The 19012-nt window shown below is 41.8% G+C and overlaps 1 protein-coding gene across 2 annotated transcripts in view; it reads left to right on the forward strand.

Moving 5' to 3' along the window:
- Positions 1-19012, forward strand: part of LAMA5 (laminin subunit alpha 5) — a 398257-nt gene that overhangs the window by 333345 nt on the left and 45900 nt on the right. For both annotated transcript variants that reach the window (XM_086932859.1, XM_086932860.1), the window contains exons 66-73: positions 543-674; positions 3266-3420; positions 4240-4372; positions 8224-8367; positions 11000-11130; positions 12024-12191; positions 15510-15651; positions 18552-18703. In XM_086932859.1, coding sequence (XP_086788985.1) covers positions 543-674; positions 3266-3420; positions 4240-4372; positions 8224-8367; positions 11000-11130; positions 12024-12191; positions 15510-15651; positions 18552-18703 — 1157 coding nt within the window. The remainder of the gene's footprint in view (positions 1-542; positions 675-3265; positions 3421-4239; positions 4373-8223; positions 8368-10999; positions 11131-12023; positions 12192-15509; positions 15652-18551; positions 18704-19012) is intronic.

Raw genomic sequence — 19012 nt, forward strand, 5'->3', positions numbered from 1 at the left:
TTGCATGATTGAGCATTATTATTCTAGAACCACCGGCGGGCCTTCCAGGAGCATTCCTAGCTGAATATCATTATCACAAAGAAGCCTTTACATGTCCTGTCTTGTCCAACACCCTGCTCTCCTGTTCCTTTTCCTCTGACATATTCTCTCTTTTACAAATTCTTGTACAAACATTTGTTTTGAGGGATTGGGTTTGCGGCAGCGACAGAACCCCCTGGATCACCCTCTTTGCCTTTCTGTCTTTTCTCCCATCTAATTGCTGTTCCTTCTTTTTACTAATGCAGCGCTCCTTCAAGCCCATCGCAGGTATTGATTTGTATGGATTCTGAATATTTTTTTCAATTGTGTTGTTCACGTGGTTGTTGTGTGTGATGATGCCAGGCTTTGTTAAACACTACGCGGCTCTCGGTGCGCCCAAGTGAGGCTTGTTGTGAATCATATCACGTGGTTTGGGGGCAGCCATCAACTGTGGGTTCTCTGGATGTAGCTGGAATCCGCTCTCTGGAAGATCTAGACTCAACCTGGTGTTTCTACTCCTCTAGGGGCAATACCTCTGCCTGGCCGTGCAAGATGGGAAACCCGCGCTTTACTATGACTTTGGCAGTGGGCTGCAACAGGCTAAATCGAGCATCGACCTATCGACTGTTCCAATCAGCAGTGCCTCCAGTAAACTGGTAAGAAATTCACAGCAGCCTCATTAGAAGCCTTCCCGGTCATAATGCAGTTTATAACTTCTCCCCAAGTTCTGGGACTTGGTTATATATCAAAATATACGACAACCCCAAACTGAGTTGTTATTTGGTGATAAAGTGGGATAATGATAGCCAGGTTATTCTTTAAGTATTCATTCAAATGCTTACCTATGAACTGCTAAACCAACCTTCTCTGAAAGCTGAGCCAAGGCACCTTTTCATAAACAATATTTAAGCTTGTTTTGTTCACAAATGTGGCTTCGTTCTCTGCTGCCCAAAACGCCCCCCTCTAACGGATGCATTGAAGTTAAATGAAATAAGTGACTGTGGCAACACCGCTGTGCACAGGTCTATCAAGCTGTTTCCTGGCATTTTGGTCTAAGGTCTATAAAGCAAAATGCCTATTTCTGAAATGTTTGGAGACATAAATTGGAGCAAAAATGTCTACTGAAAATGCAGAACAGTATATCGGTTGTATTTCAGGGCTTCTCTCTGTCTTGTATCTCCACTTGTTTCTCCCTTTGTGAGTTGGCTGAAACTGTTATAAATCTGTGTTATTGAGAACTGACGACAGAAGTCGTAGAGCAAGCGTACACCTGAAACAGATTTGCCCGATGTTTGGTGTGAAAGTAAAGGCCTTGCAATGATAGGGTAGCAGCAATAAACCTTTCCCAAGGGAAGTGTGAAATGGAGCTCCTACAGGGACACTATGGCAGTAACAAACTGCACCACGGATCATGTGGGATTGAGGACCCCAAGGTGACGTGGCAGCAGTCTCAGACCTGCCTCACGAGTGATGTGAAGTTAATGGTCTTATTGTGACAGGGTAGCAGTAACAAACCTACCCATGGACGGGGCGGAATGGAAGGTGGCCGTGAGCATTTGTTTTCCCCTGAATCGATTTCACAGTATCGGAGACCCTGGTCTTCATCTTACGGCATCATGCCCTGCCTTGAAGGAAGTTGGGGGAAAAGAGTAAAACTGAGGGAAGCTGGGCTTGCATTGTATAAATCCTTGCATATGAAAATAGATCTGTAGCACTGTCTCTGGTGTTGTATAATAGCAACTCACAACCAGTGTTTTTTGGACTTGGTTTTTGTCCTACTTTGCTGAATCCAACACTTTTGTAATTGAACTATATGCCTCTCTTTTACGAACATAAAAACTTTGTGCCTTGTATTACACCAAGCGGAGAATCCTGGGATGGATGAATGCCAAAATGCTCAATCTATTTAATAAAAAACAAAATGATAATTTTAAATACAAATAGAAAATAAACATATTTTATGAGGAGTTACCCTGTTAGAGCCTAAAAAGAAAAGTTAATTTGCCCTTTTAATCTTTTACATCCATTTTAAAAAGAAAGAGGCATAATTTCAAATTTATTTCAATTTTCAAGTTAAAGATCTCATCCTCATAATGAATATATTGCATGTTTAATCCTACCAAAGTTCTTTTGTGAAGGTTCTGGTAAGTCATTGCTGGGAATATTGAAGTTCTGAAGGTGCGCGGTGTGTTGTTAAAAGATATGTTGCGCAGTGTTACTTGTCAAGACTCCTCAAAGCCTCATTGTCTTGGGCACTCGTGCACTAATGGGTCTCCAGGTCCTGAGAATGTCACTATGTTTATTTTACCCCAAGAGTGATGCTAACTGTGGCCGGATTGGTGGATTCTCAAAGAAGGGTTGCATCAGCACTGACTGGTGAACTGGAAGAGTTGTGTGCACAGACTGCACCAGTCAGTGCTTTAGAAGAGTCATGTTTTGAGGTCTGTACTGATTGGTGAAATCCAAATATTTGGCCCTTGATTGGTGCATTGATAAGACATTGTGCTATGGGTCCACGGACTAATCCATTACTGGCCTTGCATATCGACCCTGCTGCGATAGGTACACTGCAAACATGTTATGGCGAGCCTGCACAGAAATGTGAATATGCAAGGTCATGCATGAGGTTGTGGTGTAGTAGCTTGAAATGTTTTCTCCTTGGCAGCTTTATAAAGCTACTTTCAAAACTTTGCAAAATTTAGGGATTTCACAAAGATTGCAAAGTTTAAAAAAGGCGACAACTAGTGCGGAACATGTTTGCTAAAACAGGTTTGCCAGACCTTTATCAGGCAACCTATTTTTTAAACCGAAAAATTCCTTTTCAAATGAAGTGGGGAAACTCCCTGTAGTGTGCACAGTTTGAGATTTCACACATTTTAAGGGTGTTGTTGAATCTTGCCCCAAGCTCTAATTACTTGGACTGTGAGAGCATGTACAGGCAGAGACTAATATCTTGGCAGAATCCAACCCAATGGGCAATATTTTAAAATTCGCCACCCTCGACCAAGTTTAAGCTTGGGGACAACATAAAATAAATATACTAAGGACGATGCATGGATTTAGTGATCTCTCTGTGGTGTCCATCTCCAATGCTAAATCAAGTTCAGAACATGGCAGTAAACGTCAAGGTCCCCTCACGCTGGTAGGTTGCTTGCTTACTGCTCAAGGCGACCCCTGTGAGGTGAAACCCCATATAAAAGTTGGTGAAATAACACATTTTTAATACATTATGTTGTGTCCATTTCAGATTGAGATTATCCTGCACAGCGCTGGAGGCAAAAAAAAGATTTTCATCCGCCGTGAACGATTGACCATCTTTACTCTTGAGCATGAAGACATCAAGCTGTATTCGGCCACCGAGTGCTTCCTAGCAGGAGTTCCCCGAGCTAGCCTGCCAGAGAGGTGAGATCTAGTTTGCGATTAGGGACTGTGATAAGGCCCGCTGGCTCTGTTCTATTGGCATTCATCTCTCAACGTCCCTTTGCTTCATAGATTAACATTCTTTTGAGTATTCCACACCTTGGAGTACTCGCCTTACCAGTAGCAAACTTTAAAAAGTGCATATATTTTTTAAAGTTACTAAAGCAGAAGAATTCACAAGTTTTTCAATGGTCTATCAAGGCAAGAAGCATTACGTAATAGTTCCCACTTGAACTCATGAAAATATTTAAAATCAAGTGAATTTAACTAAACATACCCTCACTGGAAGCCTCAGTAACTTTTATGTGACACTTTGATAATCAATCTTCGGCCTGCAAGTTGATGTTCTTTCCTAGAAAGTGAGGCACTTGTTTTTTTCATGATCCATGCACACTTGCATCCACTTAACATGATGAATATTTTTTTTAAAGACCTCTGTATCTTATTATTTTATAGTATGCGTGGAGTTGGTGTGCATGACAGACTGTTCGCATGGGTGGTCGCATAGTCATATTTTTAGCAATTTTTTTTTAGCCATGAGATGTACGTTAAACAACAAACCAGGACATTTTTGTTTGAGGTTATTCACGTTGCTTGAAGTGATGAATATCCATCTCTTACTTGACCGAAGGCGAGATGTAGTGAAAACTGTTTTAAAGAAGGTGGATGAGAATGGGTGAAACTGGAGGAGAAAAATATCTAAGGGATTACTTAGTGAATCTGTACTTATTAGTTACATCAATGGGATCTACTTATGCCATGTCAAGGGACTTTCTTCTAACATTGACCATTGTTTCTCAGTTTGCAGCCCATATTCCCCAACGGGGGGTCGATCCGAGGCTGCATGAGAGGCCTGAAGGCTTTGGATAGGTATATCGACTTGAAGCGCATGTTCACGATTGGCGTGAGCTACAGCTGTACCTCTGATCTGCTGGTGAGTAGAAGGTGCACACATGTCGCCTTGGATGATTGTAAATTAAAGATCCACCCATCATAAGTAAAGTCAAACCTACCCTGCTTATTTGCAATACTTAATTTTTCATCTAAAATTAAATTCTTCTTGTGTCTGTTTCTACATAGAGGTTAGCTATTTGTGACACTGCCCCCAGGTGGCCAGAATTTCAATTTCACTTGATGAATGCTGTTGCAAAGAAGTTATTGCAAACCATTTCTTTACAATTCTCTCATGAAATGTAAGTTTTTGTGACTATTTTTTTTCTCAAAACCTACTTTTGTGGAACTTATTGTTCGTGGCATGTGTGGCTGTAGATACACATGCCCTGAATACCTCTGCCATTTAGTGTTGGGCCCGAATATTTGCAACATTCGAAGAAGTTTCTCATTACACTAGATGGTAGGAATATGCAGTGCATGTGAATCTACAGCACCACATGCGATCAACAGATGGGTACAGCTTAAGTAACATTTTTCATTACAGTTTAAACTTTAAAGGTTTGAAGAAAATGTGTTCAAATTTGAGGAGGAAAGCAATATGTTCAGCCCTACCTCCATATCGTCTTTGAAAAGGTTAATTTACTTTTTCTTCCCTTCATAAATGTTCCCAAGCCATTGGGCTGTCATTCTGGGAGCGTTCCATTCCTCTACATCTGGCACTAGGCTGCCCTCTGCAGTACTTAAGAGGTCACTGCAAGGACCACTGACATCCGTAGATGTAACCCTGCCCAGGAAGTCTTTACCTGCTATTTTCCTCCTGTTTTCTGGTATTTCCTTTATCCTGACTCTTCTTAAAAAACCTTAAGATTATGTTATTTCACTTGTTTTTATAACATGTCTGCCTTGGAGCCATACGGTGCTTCAAAATACACAACAATCTAGAACTGACCCGAGTGGACAATACTACCACTTGTACTTAAAGACTTGACAACACATGTTAAGAAGAACCCCAAAACAGTCCAGTCAAATCCAAGACATTTATATTGGTTTTCCACTGATCTTACCTATCAACAATATTATCAGATATAAAGTTGGAGTATTTGGAGTTTACTCACTTGAACATGACACTCAAGTGGAACACGTGCACAGAGCTGTAAACTGCAGGGCGGCAGGTGATTCCCGGATTACAGAACGTATCAACAAGAAGTCCTAGGGTTTGAGAGTTGGGTCATTTGCACTTCTTACATGAATGCTTAATTGATTGATTTAGGCAATGAGGAAAGATATAAGGTGTGCTAAGTTCTTAGATGGGGAGGACTGCTATATAGTGTAGTAATGACCTATTATCTAGCCACATAACAGTCGAGGATGTTTTGTCCGCTATATTGCATTTATATGTTGTATGCATTAATATGAGAACAAAAAGAAGGGAGCGCCCCCACTTGCCAAGAGACAGGTAAGAAAAAGAACTCTCTTGGAACAATTACAAATCTCTCTTTAGCTACGTCTATATATATATCTTCGGTACACATTCAAATATTCATAAAATGCACATAAACATTCCTGTATGAACCCAACAAACAACTATCATATACACAAGGATAAGGAACTAAATCAATACAATAAAACATTTACATTATTATTAAATAAATGTTTTATTGTATTGATTTAGTTCCTTATCCTTCTGTATATGAATGTTTCCTTATCCTTTTGTTTATGAATGTTTACCGAAGAAATATAAATAGACGTAGCTAAAGATAGATATGTTGTTGTTCCAAGAGAGTTCTTTTTCCTGCATTAATATGAGTTCATTTTGTGACTGTGATGAAACACGACAAAACTATGCGTCGCGCATAACTGGTTAAACAGGATCCCCAAGAATCTTAGCAGCGACTGCTCACTTAGTTGTATGTCTAGAGAGGTACATACTCGAATGAATGCTTCACACGTTAAAGACTGATATTGCCCCACATGTCCAGCTGCCTCATATAGACTGTCAGGCCTTCACCTTTCAAGCACTAAATGTGGAAGGAGCCACCTACAATCTTAGAATGGTTTGCATTGTAAACATCTAAAAAGTGACTGCTTCACCTTTCTAATAATGGCAACAGCACGACTGTCAATCAGTTAAGCTTCAAGAAACCACACCGTGGTGTAGGAGCCCTCTATAAACACAAACAGAAATATTTGCACCAGTGTGGGATTTAAAAACACAAATAGTTATCATAAGCACCCTTTCTGAACCACAGAATTGACATCCATGTAGAAAATAGGACTAGTGAGCTATATGCTAAAGCTATATGCTTCTTACTTGCTCTGTCGTCCTCCTTTTACCTCTCTCATCACTCAGAGTTTTGAGTTGATGGTCTGGGGTCACAAAGAACTAATGTAGTGCGACAGGTTTTGTAGTCTCATCGATATCGTAAAAGAAGCAATGTGATTAGGAAGGCAAAGCAGTTGTGTTACCTTTGGTAACACAAACACAGACATGGTCATTTGCAAGACTGGTGTGGTTAGATACATTGGGTAGTGGAAACGTTTTTTTAAAATATACAGGTAAAAAACTTGACATGAGAAAAATGGCAAGCTCAAATAACGTTGGGAGCAAAAATAATATTCCAAGGAAATTTGACTTTTTAGGCATATGCAATGCAGGGCCTCGAAAATCCACTCTTGGATTTACCGTCCTTTGTTGTATGAATAGGGATGAAAAGGGGATTACAATTATGTTAGGTAGTGGTTAAGAAAGTATTTCACAATGCATAACCCTTACACCCCATCTAAGTAAACTAAGGGTACTACTTGCTAACTTGTGCACAGAATGTGAATGTAGAACAGAATCCTGCTGCAAAAAAAAACAATTGCTTAGCAGCAGCAAATATTTTTGGGGTATAAATTTAACTTCACGTTTCACCCACCCATCCTCTGAGAAGGGTGCACAACAGTCACAGACGGTGTAAGATAATGCACAAAATCAAAATGAAAAAAAGTGGGTCATACAGTCACTAGTGATAAAGTTCTATAATGAACTCCCATCGAACATTCTTTTGTCGTCTTAGTCATGCAGCTGCAATCAATGAAAAAAACTTAGCAAAATATATTTCCAACTAATATTGTGAGAAATGGCACTTTTGCACACATTCTTATGTTATGGACTTTTCCATACATCTTGGTATTAAGGTACTATAAGGCACGGCTGTACATCTTCAGTCAGCGCAACAGACTGCGAAAATAAAGGTGGTAATCTGTTTTGCATGAGTGTTTGTGGGCATACATGAAGGATTGCGGCATGGTTTCCTTTCATTTCTTTTTTAATATTATTTTATTGCATTTTTCAGAGGTAAAATACAGTCAAGTACCTTCATTCAGCCAGATGTCACATTAAATGTTTCCATTTTGGTATATAAATTTACTGTTGATAAACAAAACCCTATCCTCGTTTTATTTAACCAAATCTCAGTGGGGACAGACTCCCTGGTGTTCGCTATGGATTGGGTTTACCCCATGCATCGTAAGGTATGTAATGAGGGACAATAATTGTTCGTTTTTTTAACCAAAGGGTAATAGTTGCACTCACAAGCGCAGTGAATAAATTCATTGAATCAGCACAGCACCAGGTCAAGCTTGCAGAACTCACCCAGGGTGGAGTTTGTCTGAAATGGGTGGGTGTTAATCTGTTCCCAGCCAAAGAACGACTGAGTTTAAAATCAGGATGAAAAGAGATAGGCTTGTGGATTTCCCTATTACACTCGAAAGCTCTTGCTCTTGGCAAATCCACTTTTGTATGACTGTTTCAATCTATGGCCATGCGTCTCTATCTGTTGCATCCTTGTTTATGCGTGAAATGTAATGGGAAAAGATTTTCTCAGCGTTGTCTTTTTGTTCCCGCAGATCTCCCGTTCGGCGACCTTCGATGGGAACGGCTTCCTCACGTTGTCTCTGAAAAACCTCCCTACTCTTCAGGACAACTACTACACAGGCTTTGGCTTCAGAACTACCCAGAGCAATGGACTCCTGTACCAGCATGCCACTCAGGTAGGCTGCAAGCAACCCTCCTTTGTCATATGAGATGGGTATTTGGGGCTTCTGTAGAGCCCCCTCATTATTAGGAGCTATGCCTCTAAAGTAGGCTTCAGTAGACCCTGTTGTTCTCCAAGTAAGCGGTTCTTGACCAGGGGGTCCGTGACTGTTGAGAAAGCTACAAATTAATACATTTGTAAAACATCAAAAATAATGAAGCAAAATGTAAAATTAAAAATGTATAAGCGTTCTGTAAATGTGAAAGAATTTGAAATTGGAGACTAAAGATTAAGTTGGTATCCTTAGCTTGATTTGTGGGAGCAGAGTGAGTACAGCAAACAGAATCTAGAGTGGACGATGGTGGCATCAATTGAAGCACAGACAAAAAGAGTATGCATTAAGAGTAGAAAAAAGACAAGGTGATATGCTAGGGTATAATATATCACTTAATATTTTTGAATTAAAAATCGAATTTAGAAAAGCTCAGATCTTTCCATTAAAATTAAAAAAATGTAGATTTTTTCTGTTGGTGAAACTAAATAAATTATTTCATCATTTGGTTATTTGTTTGATGTATAGTTGTTTCTGTATTTTGTGTATTGTTTTGAGGTCCATATATTTAAAATTTGCTTAGGCCCGGGTCTGCGGCTTCCAGAAAGGGCTCATTGGGGTTATCCATAATCCAGTAATGACTCAGTGGAAGTCCACAAACCATAAAGTTCCGCTGTACAACGCTTTTGTGCATCACCATGATCTGATTAGGCAGGGATATTTCCCCTTTCTTCTTATGGTCCAATGTGTTGCCAATTTATCGAGTCTTGGTTTGGTGACTTCCATCGAACACTTTCCCAGGGCCACCATGGCACTAAGGTAGTCCTTGGGGGTGCCCAAGATATTGTATATCACCATGTTGTGTGGTTAGGCTGTGGAGCTTCCCCTTTATTGTTGTAGTTTAATGTACTGTTATTTCTGTGAGGTTGTTTTTTCTGGTTTTGGTCAAGCTCCCTATTTATTAGGGTTACTGAGACACTAAGGCAAGTCTCTCCAGTATTACCCAAGAGATTTATGTACCACCTTGTCACACGTTAGGCTTGGCACTCCCATCATTTCATGTGGTCTGATTTTCTGCTTTTTCACAGAGATTCCTATTTACGGCTTCTGTAGAGCTTCCTCGTTCTTATGACCACCACAACACTAAGGCATTAGTACTTAGGAGATGTGTACTACTTTGTCACACTGTTAGGCTTGGCACTTGACCTTTTTTCTTTGTATTTTTACCTTTTTTCTTGTGGTCTAATGTGTTAACGTTGCCTAATGGTTGCTGTTTTACACAGGTTGACTTTTTGTCTCTTCCCCAATGTTCCCTTTAACACTAAGCAGACAGGGTAGACACTTCTAGCATTCTTGTGTTTTCAGTCTGCACTATGCCACTGTTCTTGGATAACTGATCGTAGAGCTACCACTTTTTTACGGCCACCCAATACACTACGCCACTGAATTGTATGTTCCGCAACTTAAATTGTCTTTTGTCTGACCCTTCCTCTGGAATATTTCTTTGGAACTAGTACCATATGTCGAAGTGGTTGCATATCACAGCTCTATATTTTAGGCTTCCGCGACAACTCTTATGCCCCAGACACCTTTAGAACCCATCTTGATAAGCCACTTGGGGCAAGATGTAGGAAGGCAAATACCGGTCGGTAACGACCGATTTCGGCCGTTACCGACCGGTATTTGGAGTTTGGGATGTAGGGGCATGTTAAAATACAGATTCGGTAATTTTACCGATTCTGTAAAATTACCGAATCTGTATTTTGACATGTAGGTAGCACTGTAATCAGTGCTACAGGGGTTTAAGAATTCGTTATTTAACACCAACTAGAAGTTGGTGGTAAATAATGAAAACCCTTTAAAAAGCATTTTTTTTGCTTTTAAAACAGTGCCATGTTGCAGACATACATGCCCTAAGGGCATGTATGTCTGCAACATGTGCACCCATGCATAATTGAGGGGTGCAATAGGGTGTCAAAGTGACACCCTGCCACCCTTCTATGTTTCCCCCAATTACCGAATCGGTACCGATTCAGTAATTGACATTCATTCCTATGGGCATCATACCGATTCGGTAATTAAATCGGTAAAATTACCTACATACCGATTGCCAGTTCTTAAATACGGAATCGGTATGATTCGTTATTTAAGAATCGGTAATCTGGGATTACCTACATCGGGCCCTTGGTTCCCTATTTTGTTTAGCTATTGATATTTCGAGAAATGTCTTAATGTTTTTTACACCCTACCAAAAGCTTTTCAACAGGTCTATTTTTTACAGTTAGTTTAGAATCTAAGCAAGCTCGTTATGTATATTTGGTTTCTTGTTAAGAGCTTTATGAAAAAAAGATACAAAAGGGTGTAGACATTGAAAGATCTGGATTAGAGACAGAAGTCAGTAGCCGTGTGTATTTTGCATGGCTTGGGATGGTTGATGCAATACGTCTGAAGCTCTACAGGAGATGCAATACATCTTCTGCTAGCATTATTCTGAAATGGTCTCCTTTAATTCAGGTGGCTGGTTATCAGATTGTAAATATAGCTGTGGATTGAGGTGTTGTCTCCATTGCATGTATAATTGGAATCTTCTTTTCAGGAAGGAACTTGCCAGGTGTCCATGAAGAACGGCAAAGTGGCCGTGAAAGTTTTGAAAACTGAGCTGACCTCCAGAAGTCCATACGCAGACGGCATGGGTCACTACGTCACTGTTCACAGCAATGAAGCAGAGTGAGTTGGGGTTTGGTGTGGGATGAATGTCTATTCCTGCTGGCTGATCCCTGTCAATCACGTTCAGGACTGTTCCTTAAACCCTTCTCTAAATTACTTAATATCACCACCACCACTTCTACCCTACCCATGTCTAAATGTGCCAGATAGATTAGGGCACATCTGCCAATCCTGGCCTCCATTTGGCCACAATATTCTGTAAAGTCTGTGTTTCTTCCTGTCTACTGTAGACTTAAGGCCACATGTTTACAAAGTCTTTCTCATAGTCCGAGAACAAAGGGTACTGTGCATTGGTGCTTTGGGGAGATGGGTTAAAGGAAGTCAGCTGTACAAGAAGTTTCTTTGTGGAGGCTTAAGGAATGCAGCCATCAGAGCAGTGGGTGTTGCTGGTGACCCACGTTTACTCTGTGATTAATTTGAGCAGGTGGTTTCCAGTGCACAGCACCAGCACTTAATCATCAACACTAGTGCTTTTAATGAGCACCATGTAAGTACACATTATTGTACGGGGAGATTAAATGATATGCCCAGAATCACAGGATGTTGAGGCTACGCCGAGACTGATGCCTGGTTCCCCAGCACCGAAGTCAGCAGCTCTGGCCATTATGCCACAACCTCTCCCCACTTTCATGGTTAGTAGTTTGTTCTGTTTTAGGCAACACTAACAGGAGAAATGGGCTGGTGCAAACTGCCTCCTGACAAGAGCCCCGGCACTTACTTTTTACAAATTAACCACTGCATTCACTGTATCCTAATATACATATAGCATATAGTTCTGGCACTTTGTACACCTCTTCATTACCTATTGATAGACACAACTGGCTTCAGACTCTAAAGGGGATCTGAATGTGTGTGCCCATGTCTTAACAGCGTGTTCTCTTTTCCTCCTACAGCGTGCAGCTCTATGTGGATGATCAGCTTCAAGGCACTAGGAAAGTAGGTTCCCGGAATAAAAGGCACAGGCGCCAGGACGAGCAGGGCCTGGTTAACCTTGGGGGCTTGCCTGAAGCGGACACTGTTGGAAACCTGTCTGGTTGCATCAGCAACCTTTTCGTAAGGAGGTGAGTTTGTGGAGCTGGGGTCTTCTTACTTTGGGTAATCTATGTTACCTTCTTGGGTGTTTCTGCTGCTCGGGGGTGTTAAGCAGTGTTTTGTAGCTTTTGTAATCACCAGATGTCTTTCTGAATCATGACCAGGCCAATGTCCCATTATGCGCTTAAGCATGAAAAGCAGATGTTTTTCTTCAGAAGCAGAACAATATAAGAGTAAAACAAACCGACTATTGCCTATAGGAACCTAGGCTGAGGGATTTGGATTACCCAGGCAGGACTGGTAGACATTATCAAGTTTGAGTGTCCATTTAAAGTTGTAACTATGTTGTTTCATCTTTTCACTGGCAGTTCTCTACTGTTGCATTTAAGACTGTATTATGCTTTCTGCTGTTTCCAAACCAGTCTGCCTTCTCAGCACTTGACGACCTTCCAAACCAGTCGTGTTAGAGGACAGCCTTTAGCCGGGGGTGCAAGTGTGGGTCAGGAAGCGTATGCTCCTCAGCATGTGCTGACTTCACAAGCAGTGAAAATGGCATAAATGTTTTCACTTCATTTATTTTCACCCTGCATTTTGCAGTGTAGCCCTGGAATTGGGGTCAGATGCATGCATCCTTATCCAAAATGCAGCTGTATGTAGCCTTTCATCCCATCACGTCCACTGATGGTTTGTCTACTGACTGACTGTGTGTGTGCCAGGGCTGGTTCTGCTGCCTGTAATATATGGGTAATCCCTGATCTTGTTACCCAGAGTCAATAAATAAAGACTGAATCAAATAGGGAGTTTGAGATCAGAAGTTTATGAAGACCAAGAAGGTTTATTAAAATATTAAAGTGAGCAAAAAATATCAATAAATTAGCTAATCACAGTTCAGCAGTATAAAAGTCATGTAATGCCACCATCCTAGCACTAGCCCCCTAAATGAATATCCCACTGACCTCGTGTCATCGGAAATGCAAGAACAAATCCGTGACGTACACAGTGAGAGTCTTATGACCAAGCAGCCCTAGCTTGCAAGCAGGAAGAGCCATGGGAATTATCAAAAGGCGTCCTCTAGAGTTCTTCGAGAACAGCATGTCATTAGAAAACATGAGCACGCATTTTTCAGAGTGCGGTGTCATGACTGATGTAAACATACGATTAATATAAACGCTTCCAACGCCAACATTAAATAAAGGTCTAGTTAATACTTTGTTGGACATAGGCCAGGAAAGGAAACACCGTTCTATACATCGCTGCCATATCATTTGAATGGCAAAGGACTCCTGTTACTAAGCAAATGTAATTCTAGTCAGAAAAAATCTTTAAAATGTTAACTTTCTTTTTCCTTACTGCATTCATGTTTATTACTTTCAGTACTTCTATTAAATTACATTAATTTAAGCCTTTAGGCTTATTCCAACTCTAATGCTTTTATATTTAATAAAATGCATGTTTTTTAATTTCATTGATTCGGTTATTATTGAATACAATTAAATATAAGTGAACTAGTAGATGATAATATTCTAAACCTTGTTACATTCTTTTTTAATAACCTAAGTCAGCGGTTCTTGACCTGTGGTCGAAGGACCCCTGGGGGTACGCAAAACCTACTCTGGCGGTCCATGAATGATTTACAAAATTAAATATTATGAACATTAGTAAATTTAGATGAATAAAATGTATACAAATCCGCAGTTTTAAAAACGGTTCCTATTTTTGACTGATTAGGACTAAATATTTTAGTATTCAAGGACTTGGTTGACGTTATCATTCTGTGCATTGTTTTGTGGTTTAAATCCTAGAAATTGCTTAGGGCAGGAGTTCCCATATTACAATAATGATTCAATGGGGGTACCCAGCAGTCAAAAAGTTAAAGTCCTACTAACCCAAACTTTGACCACCCAGTATAATGATATGAATTACTGACTAATAATTGAGCAATTTAGTTTTTAACCCTATTGCTACATTTTAATATCGTAAACATAATTTTCGTGATGCTTTGAGCGTAATGGTGGTGCTGCTCAGCCAATAGAGGCACAGCAAAGGTGAAGTCAAATTAATTGCAGAGAAGTAAATGTCAAAGTAAAGAATGCAGGTGAATCTAAGAAACTGCCCCTTTTCGACATGTTCACCCCCACTTTTTGCCTGGTATCTGATGTGATTTTGACTGGAAGTGCACTGGGTTCCCACTAACCAGGCCCCTAGTGCCAGCTCTCTTTCCCAAAACAGAGCAATTGTACCCCAATTGGCAATACCTTTAGCATCCCCCTGAAATCCCCTAGTAAATGGTACCCCTGGTACCTAGGGCCTAAGGTACTGAAGAGGGTCCCCAAGGGCAGCAGCACATATAATGCCACGCTGAGGGACCCCTCAACTGAGTCATGCAAAAGGCAATTGCAGGCTGCGTGTCTGGGTGCGAATGTTAACTAGACATTTTTCACCAATTCACCTCCTGATGTACAGTGCTTAATTTGTTAAAACATGAATCACACGACATGCCATGCCGGCAGACACTGCATGCAGTATAGGTAAGTCACCTCTACTTTTCCCCACTGTATGACCCCATTAAGATATCCTTATCTGCATGGCTCTAAGAAGTACCTTTCCAAGGGTATGGGTTTAGTGCCGCCTTGTGCATAACGGGATGCCAGGGGAAGTGTTTTTCTTTTTGAGAAAAGTGAGTTTTTAGTTTTTTATGTGATGGAGCATTGTTTGCTGAAGGTGACCAATTGTAGCCTATTATTGCTTGGCTGCCTGTGGTGAGGTTTGTTTGTGCTGCACTGGTTCCTTGGTGTGTCTTGGGTTTAGGTGATTTTGTAGCATAATGGCAGGTGACTATGTGTAATATCAAGGGAGTCTGGTTGGCAGAACAAGAAGGTTGGAGTAGATAAGGCAAGGTGGGGGTAGCCTGGTGTAGAGAGACAGAGAGAGAAGGAAAGGAAATGAATGTGTGCGTCTTCAACCCTGACAATGGTATGATGAATACAAAAAACATTTGTAAAAAAAAAATGTTGTGAACATAATGGTGCAGAAGTGGTATTGTGGTATTAGTTAGAACACCTGCTGCCTTTGGCTACCAGTCAGTTCGCTCTTTGCTGCCTTTTTATTTAGAACTGAAAAATAATCTCTCCCTAAATCTTTACCACCTGGTGACATTATTTCCCCAGAAGTTTGCTTGTCTCCTTCAGTAGATTGTTGATGATGCTTATGCGGAAATTGAAGATAGTCTTCTCAGTATGTGTATTGCCATTATTAAATCATTCATGTTGGTTAACCTTTGCTTCTTCAGTCTTTACATTTTTTAACAATGGCACTTTTATAATTTCGCACTTTATTGTTCTGAATAGGAAAACTGATGCCCAGATGGTCGAAGACCTGCAAGAGAACATTGACAGATTCAACATTACCATGAAGTGCCAGAGTGGAATGCAGGAAAAGCCACCACAAGAGATCAGGGCGCTCCTGAGGAAGGGAAAGAGGAAGCCCAAGGTATATCAGCCCAGAAAATATAGTGACAAGCTTGGATACCTTGAAATGAGTGAGGATGGGAATGTTTTGTATTAAATAAGTATTATTTGCGGTAAACCACCATTAGTACGTGACTTTTACTCGGCATTCCATTACAACGCAAGCGTAACAACGCATGCGCCGTAACAACATGTAGCCTTTACTACGCATGTTATTACATCGCATGCGCTGTTATAATGCAAGCGTTGTAGTTCGATCCACATGGTTGTGAGGAAACTGAGGCTCTTCTGTTTCCTCACAATGACATGCACTGAGCACCGGCCCTCTGATGACGCTGGAAGGAGAGGAACCATGAGGAGAGAGAGGTAAGAGGTGCTGTGTAGTTTTAAAGGGCTATGGGTAGGGGGTGGGTCGTGCAGGGGGTAGTCTTTTAGGATTAAGGGTTGTGTTGTGTTTGAAGAGTAGTGTTTTTGGGTTAAGGGCAGTGTTGTGGGTCGTGCAGGGTAGTGTTTGTGTGTAGGGACAGGAGTGGGGGTCGGGGAAGGGTTGTGCAGGGGGTAGTGTTTTAGGATTAAGGGTAGTGTTGTGTTTGAGGAGTAGTGTTTTTGGGTTAAGGGCAGTGTCGTGGGTCGTGCAGGTTAGTGTTTGTGTGTAGGGACAGGAGTGGGGGTCGGGGAAGGGTTGTGCAGGGGGTAGTGTTTTAGGATTAAGGGTAGTGTTGTGTTTGAGGAGTAGTGTTTTTGGGTTAAGGGCAGTGTTGTAGGTCGTGCAGGGTAGTGTTTGTGTGGAGGGACAGGAGTGGGGGTCGGGGAAGGGTTGTGCAGGAGGTAGTGTTTTAGGGATTAGGGTAGTGTTGGGGGTGTCGTGCAGGGTAGTGTTGGAGTGTGGGGAGTGGAGTGGGGGAAGGGGGAGGGGAGTGCAGTGGGTAGTGTTTTAGGGTTTAGGGTAGTGTTTTGGTGTGTGTAGTGTTTTAGGGTTTAGCGTAGTGTCTGGTGGGTCGTGCAGGTAGTGTTAGAGTGTAGGGACAGGACTGGGGGTGGGTGAAGGTCATGCAGGGGGTAGTGTTTAGGGTAGTGTAGTGGTATTTGAGTAGTATAAGGTAGTGAGTTAGGGTTTATGGGAGAGTTGGGGTTCATGCAGGGTAGTGTTTGTGTGTAGGTACAGGTCTGGGGAAGGGGTACTGTCGTGGTGGGGGTAGTGTATGAGGGATTAGTGTAGTGTTGTTGAGTTTGTGTTGTGCAGGGTAGTGTATTTGGATGTAGAATTTAGCGTAGTTTAGGGGTGTTTTTAATACAACAAATGTGTGGAAAAACTATGCGGGGTCAAGGGATCCATTGTAATGACATTTTAAAGGCATTTCCAGGAACTTGCTATCTAATGGTATGCGTAGAAAAAAATTGCGTTGTAATGGTACTTGCTAACTAATAACTTAGTGGTAAAAGTATGCGTTGTTTTGCATGACAGTGTATCGACATATATTCATCTTTGCTGCCTTTGATTAAGGTTTGCCCTGCTCCTGCATATGCTGGGTCTATTCTGTGAGTGTGGAAAGAGTTCACTACTGCTTCTGTCTTTAGTTTACCTGTGCATTGTCCAGTGCGTGTGAAGCTTGATTTAGTATGTCTGCTCTTTACTCGTCCGATGTGTTAGAGATGTTTGTTACAATCAAGAGAGATGCAACCTCGAGTCATCTAGGGTGGGCTCACTGGATATACGGGAAATACCTTTTTCTTAAAGGAACTCACACTCACTGAATGTTATCTATCATCAAGTTCTTTCTGACACTCTGGGTGTCAGTGCATGCTACGACCTCTGTACTTCCAACGGACTGAAAGTTCCTTTCACCCCTTCGTCGCGGGGCTAATTCCCCTGTGGCGTTGCGGGGAGGGGGGGTGCGCGCAGCGCCATGGTGCTTGTGACTTGCTCAGCTCGTCACGCTGCACGTTGGCGCTGTTCTCATGACGAGCTGAGCTCCTCATGACCACACCCGTTTTCGTGGAACGCTCAGCACAGCAGGGGAATTATCCCAGCGTGTGAGCTCCGCGCGGGTCATGACGAGCTCAGCTCGTCATGAGCACAGCGCAACGGTGCCTCATGACGAGCTGAGCTCGTCATGAGCACGGAAAGGGTTATGAAGAAGGCCTTTCCCCTATATCCAGTGGGCCCACTCTAGATGCCTACAGGTTGACCCTCTCTTGATTGTAACACTGTATATTATGAGGGTGAGACCTGACCATCCATTGCCCTCTTTCTTCCCTCTTTTGATTTTTACATTAGGGATGTTTATGCTCATAAGTTCTATCTATTCTGGGGTGCTCAAATCATGCCTATGCTGTGCCTGCTGTGTGTGTGACGGATTTTAGTGGTGTAAGGGAAGTTTGCAGTGCCACTGATAGACCCAATCCGTTCTCCGTTTTCCCCTCAAATCCCTACTATTGACCGGACTACCTAAGTCTCTTCTCTCTTCCTCCTTTTTTCTGCCTTTATTTCTCACATCTTTTTCTAGTTAAATGTCATCTTTCTTTCCCATCTACAGTCAAAATGCCCTGCTACTTTTCTCTCTCCTTCTCACTGCAAAACCTCCCTCTATCCTAACCAAAACCTATCTCCCTCTCTTCGGCATCTCTCTCCACAGAGAGAAACTTTCACTTCCCTTCTTTCTTACTCTCCAACTTCGACCACACAATCTGGTCATTCTTCAGCAACCATTTAAACTTGCTTTCCCCAGCAGGACTCCTTCGCTCCTTTTCTCTCATTGTATCCGAGCTTGATTTGCCTCAGCCATTTTTTCTCCCACATCTTGTTGACTGCCCATGTGGCTCTCCTTCCTTTCTTGCTATTCTTGTGCACCTAGTGCTTCTAACTTGCTGGTCATATTCCTCATGCTGGGCTTTAATCGTCATCATCTTCTGTTCCCACAGACTCAACCGGCATTGAAAGACCGCCGACACTCTGTAGAAAGATTCTGTCATCCCTCCGAACACCCTAAAGCCCCCAAAGGGGCATTCCGATTTGGGGGCTCATCTACCAGCCACCTCGAGTTTGATAACATCCCAGAATCCTTCAAAGAAAGGTAAACAGTCAATGTCTAAACTGTGCATATTCTCTTTTTGAAACCTCTGTTCAGTCAGTAGTAGGTATCGGTGACAAGCGGTCTGGACAGCAGGTGACTGGAGGTTTCTGATGGAAATGTATTCCTTCAGATTACTCACCCTAAGAATTATCATTAATTCAAAGAAGCTTTATTTGACTGAGCTAGTCATAAAAACATTACAGATAAAAAAAGAATAACCTCTTCCATGCGTTGGATGGCCCCCGGCCGTCTGACGTCACGGTGGGCGCGTGCGTCAGTCGGGCCCTCCAAACTGCGCACGCGTAATTT

Source organism: Lissotriton vulgaris, chromosome 7, assembly GCF_964263255.1.
Source record: "Lissotriton vulgaris chromosome 7, aLisVul1.2, whole genome shotgun sequence".
In the NCBI taxonomy this organism is placed as follows: domain Eukaryota; kingdom Metazoa; phylum Chordata; class Amphibia; order Caudata; family Salamandridae; genus Lissotriton; species Lissotriton vulgaris.